Source organism: Erithacus rubecula, assembly GCF_903797595.1.
Source record: "Erithacus rubecula genome assembly, chromosome: 1".
Classification (NCBI taxonomy): domain Eukaryota; kingdom Metazoa; phylum Chordata; class Aves; order Passeriformes; family Muscicapidae; genus Erithacus; species Erithacus rubecula.
Window position 1 is genome coordinate 23,029,751 of NC_136658.1, and position 9,258 is coordinate 23,039,008.

Sequence of the window (9,258 nt, forward strand, 5' to 3'; positions counted from 1 at the left end):
CTGAGTCTATCACACACATCATCAGTTGACAACACCAAGATGGAAGAAGGCTGGTTTGAGCCTAAGCTAGGTGGCTGCTCCCAGATGGAACACAGCAACTGAGGTGGAGGAACTGAAGGCAACTGCAAAAAGCATGAGTTTTGCTCTGCCCCTTTTGGTGCATTGTTAAAATCAAAAGGGACGCCACTCAGGTGAAAATAGAGAATCTAACCCAGCTGCAGTGTTCGAGGCAGGGGGTGAAACAGAAGAGGATTGGCACTTCCCTGTGTACTTATGTGCCAAAAGATTTGTAGCATTAGGGACTGAACTCCTTGCTCTTACACACAGGGGTAACAGTGATCTGGCACTTGAGTGACAGTGAAGGTTAGTATTGATGTCTGTAACTTCGTTATATGCAAAGGCCCCAACATCTGACAAAAAAGTAGGTCTAAAGTCCATGGTTAAGTACTTTCATATCTGCAATCACACTGGTGCAGAAGATCAGAAAGTCTGCTTGTGGTTTCAGATAAATGTAGAAAACAGTCTACATTATTGAATTAAGCATGAAAGTTAAAAATACAGTCAGCACAGTTGCATGACGTAATTTCATTTAACACTAAATTCAATTTATGTTACACTGTTCTCTATCTATATCCATTGTAAACATACTGCAGATTCTTTTTTTGTTTAGGTTCAGGTTTTTTGATAGTTGGTTTTTTGGGGTTTTTTTCGCCCACAATGCAAAACACAACTGAAATTATCAACAGAGAAGCTGAAGACTCTGGCATGCAAGCAAAGGATAGCTGAGGCTTGAGGCTCTGGGAATGTATGGAAAGGGGCCACTAATAGATGGCTAGGAGCACTAGCTGCCCTTGAAATGCAGTGCAGCCATTTAGCAACCTTTGCATTGCAATAGGGTATCTGTAGGCTTCCATGTCAGAGCTCTAAGTGTATCTGACACCCTCTTGGTGGTGCTGGATGGGAGGCAGATGCTGGTAGCTCTCCATTCTTTAGTCACCCTCCAGATAGAGATCCACTCCAAGCCGTGATGTGGGCAGTCAATCTGACAGCCACCCCAATCCTGGCCCTTTAGAGCAGGGCTGGTTATACAATTACTGACAGGCTGTTTTCATTTCCCTTATTACCTTTAAAGGAGAAATACTGGAACATAAATTTTGGCACAACCCTGACTGCCAGCAAATGTTACTGCTGTAGAACTCTGTCATATATGCAAGTCCAAGTTACAGATTAATGCTTTCTAGGCTCTCCAAACTAGAACCAGGGCTACACCAGAGCTTGGAACCCAAGCACCCCAGACCAAAGAAGGTGTCCCAGACTTGTTCATCACGTCTAGATCAGTCTGTGTTGTACATCCACCTTGTGCACTACATTTCATCCACTACAGCTGTTTCCTTGAACCTTTGAGAGCTGTGATACCAAAGCAGTGAAGTCCCTACTCCTTGGTTTCCAAGTTTAGATGAAATCAGCTGCTACCACCAAAGAGAAAACATTTGTTAAATCAAAATACATGTCCTAATCTAAAATCTGCAGACAACATGTGATTTATACTGTTTGCAGAGGGTGGGGGTAAAGGCACGATCAAAGTGGGGCTCAGTGCATGCAGACCATACATTTGCCTCCTGCAGTGCTCAGTAAGGGAAATGTAAAGCAGAAGACAACATATAAAAGTTCTCTGCTAATCACACAGTGCTAGCAATGGAAAGTCAATACAGAACAAGGAGCTGAGCTTGCAATACAAATGTTAAACAACAGTAACTCTGTGCCACAGAGACACAAAGGTCCAGGTCCCAGGAACCAGAAACAGATTGAGGAAGTAGCACAAACATCATCAAAAACAAGAAGGAACAGCAAAGTAACAGAAGCAAACAGATGGCTTCTGTTCCCATTGTCCCCAGTGTCTTTTCGCTCACACTTGTTGCCACATACATTGGTATCTGGGACTCAAAATGTGATGCTCCACTTGTGCGAGAGGATGGAGAAAATGCAAGAATTTACATTATTAATAATTTCCTCCACAGTATCCATTTTGGCAGCAAAGCTTCTCATGTCTTGTCCACTGGCCATGCTTTGGCAGGAAGGGAGCTGTCTTCCCCTCAAAGCCCAGCCTAGATCCTCCAACTGCCATTACATGTACTCAGCATTCAGGCTCCGCTGCCACAGCTGTCCTTAATTGTACAATAACACAATCCCACTTCTTTTCACCCCAAATTTCAGAGTTCAGCTGTTCCTTTTGCTGTTGTCACAAAGATGAGGGGTGCAGCCTTAAATATCCACACAGCCTGCATGACTAGAGCCAGGAAGAGACCTCACAGAGTGCAGGCCATGTGGCTTTCTAGCATATCAGCAGTGTGAAAATGTAGATCAGATCCCAGCAGCACATCTCACACACACACACACACACACACACGCACACACACACACACACACACACACAAAAAAAAAAAAAAAAAAAAAAAAAAAAAAAAAAAAAAAAAAAAAAAAAAAAGGATTAAAGCATTTCTGAGCCAGCTCAAGAGGCTGTTCTTGTCTGTTCTCCTCCCAGCCCCTGCCACTTCCTTCCTTGAATGGAGACAAGTGTTTGCACAGCCACCAAGTAAGGTAAGTCAGGAAAGAGATCTAGATTGAAGGCAATTTGCCTCCACAAAAAGGTTTTTTTTTCAACTTGATCAGTTCATGAGACAGAAATCTCCAGTGCCACAGGTTCTAATTTTGAGAGTGGGATGAATGCAGCTCTTCATTATTCTGCAGCAGATTAAATGAGCGTATGGCAGTTTCATTTTTCCAAGGGGACTTAAAAAAAAAAAAAAAAAAGAAAAAAAACCTTCGCCATTTTCCTTCACTTTGCCTTTATGGATTCTTCAGCAGTTTTCTCAGGATTTCTTGCATGCATCAATAACCAAAAGCACCTACCCAAAAGTATGGGCATGCCTTCACTTTGAAACATCATTACAGGAAAGGCAGCTTAAAAAAGTGTCCTAAGTGAACACAAATGCAGGTTTGTGTGACATACACTTACTTGTGCTATGGACTTGCATGTACCCTCGTGCTCATCCCAGTATGCTCCTATCCCAAAACACAAGTAAGGGTGGGGAAAGAAAGCCAGAGGGCCCAGAAAAGCTACTTCACATCTGTGTAGCAGGTTTAATGATTGGCTCCAAAGGGAGCCTGTTCTTGAAGCAAGAAAATTTTTTCCTGAGTGACAGGTCTCCTTATCCAGTTACATATGGACCAGGCTGCTTCACAGTGAAGCATATGATGATCAAATCATGCAGAGAATAGTGTGCTTAAGGGGCTGAGCCAAAACAAGCAGGTAGTAACCAAACCCACCTTTCCTTTGTACCCAGCATGTACTGCTGAATTATTGTTACTGCTTTCCCTCAGAACTACTTGCCTCTGATACAGCAAAGTCTTTGCCTACCTCAGCTCTCAGATGCATTTAAAAACTTGCTCGTGGAGACAGAGCTGGCCAGAGCTACCACGTTTTTGAGACCACTAGTAAAATGAAAACTTTCCTTATTCTTTCATTCAAATGCAGTTGTGACAAGGCAGCCACTGCACAGACAAACAGCACAGAAGTGTATCATATGGGCTAGCCAAGTTGTTGTCTTCTTTCCTATACTATAATCAAAGGACTTGTAAGGGTTCCTCACGTGCCTTCCTGTCTACATTTGAAGTTAACAGCTCCTCTTCCCTCTCCAGCCTCAGGGAGTGCTGGTTGGCCTTGCTCTCTCTGCCATGGCAAGAAAGAGCCTCAAGTGGAGAGAACAAGGGAGTTTGGTGGCTTCAAAACTTCTCAAACGAGGTAGCCCTTTTTCTAAAGCAAACAACAAACAAAGCAAATAAGCTGAATTAGATTAAGAGATACAAAGTGTTTTGGGTGCTACAGGCTCAGGAAGAGAGCCATTGAGGGAGCTGTGGGGAGTGTGGGAAGGGGTTGAGGGGGAAAAGCTGAGCTCATTGCATCCCAACCAGACAACATCAGGCAGGAAACAGATGTGGAAGAAACCGCAGAGGGGTACAGCAACAGCAGAATTAACTCTCCAGCAAATAGGGGAATCTCAGACACACAGAGTTGACCTGCACCATAAGAACAAGGCATCAAGTCTGAGGTTTCGCTTCATGCAGACCTGGTAACACCTCCTGTTATTACAGGAACTGAGTGTCTGATGTGCAGCTCCCACTGAATTCAGCAGAGGCACAATATATTTTTCTCCTCTGGAAATCAGGCTGCTTATCAAGAGGCCAAAACATGAGTCTAATGTTAATCCTTCAAGACTATTATCTGTTTGCCCCATTGCACTCTTTTATTTCAATAAAGTTTGCCACAGTAAAATGTTTTAGTAGAGGGCATTAGTGCTCACTTCCTCCTGCATGGATACCCATCCATATCAAAAGTCTGGGCATGGACACTGCTTTCTAGTGAAGCTTCTATATCCCACAAGATTACTTGCCCTCAAGTGTGGATTCAGTGATGAAAGTGACACAGGAGGGACTATGTAAAATTAGACAATTTTTTCTCATATGTCTTGCCAGCCATCATTCTTTTATGTCTGATGTGAGCTTGTCCTCATACACACTGCTATTTAAGCCATTGTTTGATAATTATGGTGAGGAGGAAGAGAAGTTTCTTTTTCCCTCTCACAAAGAAAGACTTGAAAACATAACCCAGATGCACACTGAAGTTTTAGAAAACAGAAAGCGGACAAAGAACACATCATTGATTTTATGTTGTGGTTTTTGTGGCTTGAGTCATGATTTGAAATGCCTGAGTGCATTGATAGCCGTCTGCCCCCATAAGGAGTGTGACTAGTGTCTGTGTAGAGACTGCCAGCAGGAAAAGGCCAAGTAGGGTCAAATGTGGTACTGACAGGAACTGACTTGAAACAGTAAATTCATCACATCTGTATTTCTATCCAGCCACCAGACATCCACATCTGCCCATCATCACTGACCTGTGTCAGATCTGAAGAATCAACTTAGGGCTAAAGGCTTTGTATCACATTTTTGGCTCCTGAGCTTCTTCTGAAGTACCTGCTAAAGTCTTCCTATTTGACCGTTTTTAAATACTTTGTAGCTCTGCTGCAGCTTTTATTGTATTATCATAAAGTTCTTTCTAACAGAGTCTTAGGTACACGAATCTGGTAAGGGAAACAGCAGGATCTTTGGCTGTCTCTGCAGCAAACCATAGCAAGTTATTAAAGAGTTAAATGGGAAAAGAGGAAATGCTGATACCTTTAGCAGGATATAATTCTCTCCACTGGAATTTGGCAACAACACAGGGACTAGGGTCCTTACAGAAAGCACAAGTTGCTTGTCAACAACCACAAGCATGTAGGGACTCAATTCCTCTCCTCCACAATTTACAAATAGTGCAGCATCCCCTAACTGCAAAGGTCATGTACTAAACCAGAAGGGAAAATTCCAAACTGAATCGTCTTCACTAGCCTTGGCCATCCCCTTTGCTCCTTTAGCCAGCACCAGCAATGCAGGTGTCGGCCTCTCCTGTGCAACTCCCATCACACACAATGGCACTGCAGGATGGTGTAGAGTAAACCTGAGCACTGACAGCACAACCAGTATGACTCACGTCCTGCCGGGCCCACAGCAATTTCTTTTCCAGTTAACTCTTCTGGGTGCATTTTTAAATCTGCTTTCAGAAAAGTCCATAACCAAACGTTTGCTGAACAGCAGCCAAAGCGCTCTCCTGCTCCTCACCACTCTCAGATACCAGGAGCAGCCTAAGAACTTTGTTGTTTCTTAGTAGGGAACAACCTGAGCCTGCATCCCACCAGTTAAATACACAGCACAATGTAAAGTAGTGAGAAAGCTACAGCTTTATGACCCTATAAAACTAGCTGCTTAAAGGAGCATTGACTTGTCACTGGAAATAATTCTTAGCAGGACAATGCAACTCTCCCCAAATCAACCATCTCTCATACTCTAAATGCTCTTCTAATTTGCTTGCAAGTTTGTGACGTCCTGGTGACACCTCAACCTTCATTTTTTTCCTCAAGACATCACTTCAGCATTCTTAGTCATTCATATTCATCTTGAGAGTCCTACTACCCACAAAATTAATATTTCTAATACTTTAATTTCTTTTCCCCTTGTTCTGATGAATTGGAACTTTCAATCTAACTTATACCCTTAACAATAAACCTATAAGAACTGAGACTTTCATTTCTGGATCCCACAGTGCTGGGCAATGGGATGTGCTACTGAACAAACAGCAGTACTGCATAAAGGAAAGGAACTTCCTATTCTCCCCCACTGCCCCTCAGTACGGAGAGATAAGTACATTGGAACTGAGAACCATGCCACAAATGAGATCTGAGAAAACGTCTTTCCTTCTCGTTCTCAAAAGACTACTTTTTAAAAAGAAAATATAGGATTTTAGGTAACAGATTTTGCTCCTCTGGCCTAATTTCAACTGCAGTAACTATGTTTTTCCCTTTAAAATTCCCCTTGCTGCTTCGAGTGAATATACTGCCTGTGCCCACCTTCCCTATGTTGTTTTCTAGTGCTCCTGTAAACAGCTGTAAATAGTTGCCCCACCACATGGTAGCACTGGGTGGAATTTGTCTGCACCTCACACTGGCAAAGGGACATCAGCTCATTAAGTGTGTTATTTTTCTGACATTTCAATTCACTTGCTGTTAAGAGCTATATAAGTTAAAAGACTCAGTACTGTTACAGACAACCCACAATGCAATTGAATGGCTGGTTTCCTCCCATACCTAAATAAATGCACATATATAACATTTTATCTTAGTGATACATTTACTACCCTCTCCATTGTGCAACAGAAAGGACTCCTGTTATGAAGTCCATCCCTCTGCCGGTGTGGTTCCACACTGCACTTCATCAGCCATGCTCATCGGCAAATGAAAGACCTGATTGTACAGCTCCCCCCAAAAAGCTGACACTGCTGATAGAAGTCTTTTTTTTAGTTTGTTTTATTTTTTTTTTTTTGTTTGGTTTTTGGTTTTTGGTTTTTTGGGGTTTTTTGGTTTTTGTTTTTTGTTTTTTGTTTTTTTTCTGGAAATAACCAGACATTGGTAAAATTAATTAGTTCAAATTGGAACCTAATGCTAAACCTGGATCATAATGCTAACATCAGGGATGGTAACAGGCATGCATTTATTTTTCCTCTTGCTAAATTACAGGTCCTTCTGCTGGCCAAACACACAACCACTTCTCTTGTCATCCAACCCAGTTTAAGAAAAAATGTTCTGCTCCTTCCCTCATCAAGGACTGACCATTTCAAATTTAGGACCCCCTTATTTTATTGGTTACCTCTTGTCTGAGCTACTGTTCTCATTCAATACTTGGAAGCATGAAGACCTTGGGGAGAAGAAGTGAAAGCCAAGCGTCAGGGTGGTGAATGTGTTAGCTCAGATGCCTCCTACACCACACACCGTACTCCATCCCATAACACAGTCTCTGTTCTGTCTCCATCCACTAGTCCAAAGACAACAAGGGAACTGTACTGGAGTCCAGTTTCTCCCTAGAGTCCTCCAAAATTCTAGTCGCATGGACTTCAAGTGGATTTTGAATTACCGGAGGAGGCAACACTGAGCATAGCTCAGATTTCCAAACCTGACTCCCTAAAAGCCTGTTACCCCCTTCCACATCCAGGCAGATGGGAGAGGGCATCACAGCCGACGTCGGGGTGTCTACGTACACACTAAGGCAGCCTGAGAAACCCAGCCCAGTCCTTTCCACACACATAGCACTACTTATGCAAGGGTCATACAGATGCATCACCAAAGCAATCTTCCGATCATTCATTCATTGTGAGTAATGGGGCAGTGACTCCACTTCCCAGGGATAAATCAGCCCCAGGCTGTCTAACCCTTAGCTTTTTGAAATGTCTGGTTTGCAGTCCTACCAGTAACAACAGGAGGACACACACTTGGCTTTTCTGCAACCAGAGTGAGAATAAAGAAGCATTTACCATCCTGCCCAGAGCTCTCGAGATATTCCGTCAGGTCACAGCCGAACGCGCTCGTGGCTCCCTTCCTCTTGAGTTTCTGTTTGGCTCCCTTGTTCTTCATGAGGTTAGTCCCAAAAGACGTTCACTCCCCTCCTGCCTTGTCCCCCTCCCCCCGGCCTCACGCTGGGCGACAAAATTCTTAATCTTCTCCTCAGACCATCGCCCGTGTCGCGCTCCCAGGGAGCAACATCGAGGGTCCCGTACAGCGTCCAGTCAGAGAAGTAAACATTAATCCCCACCAGATGTTGGGCTGCTCCTGTGGCAGAAGAAGGTCAGGGCAAGAGGAGGCTCCACAGCCGGCAGTAGCAGTGATCATAGCCTGAGCCCAGAAGGGTTCTCAAGTGGGTAGTGGATGGGTGCCCGCATCAGAGCTGGCAAACTGGGGGCAGGAGATGGTGGGGGGACGGCTTTTCCCTCAGCGCAATCCCGAACCCTCCACAGCCACCTTCTGGGTTTCGTCAGTCGCGCTGTCGCCACTTCCAGCGAAGGCGTCCCGGTCTGGTCGTCCTCCTCTTGGCTTTCGGAGAAGACTGGAAGTTCAAACGGGCTAATGAGAAGGGACTGGGGAAGAGACTGCACAAGGCTTCTCGTTGGCTCCCCCCCCTTCCCCTCCTCCTGCTTTGGACAGTTGGAGGAATGAGAAACCAGTTTCCTGTCCTGGCTCCCGCTCGGTCGCTCTCTCCTTTCCCCCCTTTTACAAATCCTAGGATTATCCAGCTCAAAAAAGCGCTGAAAGGAAGTTAGCTGAGGAGGAGGGCGGAGGACGGTTTTTGGCAGTAAAGTCCGTGTATGTGCGTATGTATGTGTGTGTGTGAGCGAGTGGCTGAGGGAAGGCGGGGAGAGGCGTTGGGGAACAGGGATGGGGATCGGGAAAGGAAGAGGGAAGATTTGCCCCTGACAACCGGCAGATAACGGACTGCTGGGGAGGAAGTCACTGCGGGGCAACGGAGCCCCTTGCGCGGGCAGGCGCTTCCTGCTCTGCCAGCCCGCAGCTCGGCAAAGGCCGAGCAGGGTCCGGCGAGGAGCACAGAGACCAGAAGCCTCTCCAATAGATCTCTGCCTTCGCTGCAGGGCGCCTTCCTGCCCTCCAGTATGACTCTGTCACTGCGGAATCTGCCTTCCTCTAGAGAGGTGCAGGCTGGATCTGCTTGAAATCTAAGAAGGGGACAGAGAGCTGGGAAATTAAAGAGAGGGGAAAGAAGGGAAACCTTCAGCTCCCTCCTCCCGGTCAAGCAGAAACAGATGCTGTCCGGGCATCTAAG

The 9,258-nt window shown here is 45.0% G+C and overlaps 1 protein-coding gene across 3 annotated transcripts in view; it reads right to left on the reverse strand.

The window, feature by feature from the left end:
* ARHGAP31 (Rho GTPase activating protein 31) overlaps positions 1-8,861 on the reverse strand; it is a 55,239-nt gene extending 46,378 nt beyond the window's left edge. The window contains exon 1 of one of the 3 annotated variants that reach the window (XM_079305255.1): positions 7,958-8,861. In XM_079305255.1, coding sequence (XP_079161381.1) covers positions 7,958-8,057 — 100 coding nt within the window. In that variant the 5' untranslated portion in view covers positions 8,058-8,861. The other 2 variants (XM_079305257.1, XM_079305256.1) reach the window with 2 other exon arrangements.
* Positions 8,862-9,258: the final 397 nt, after the last annotated feature.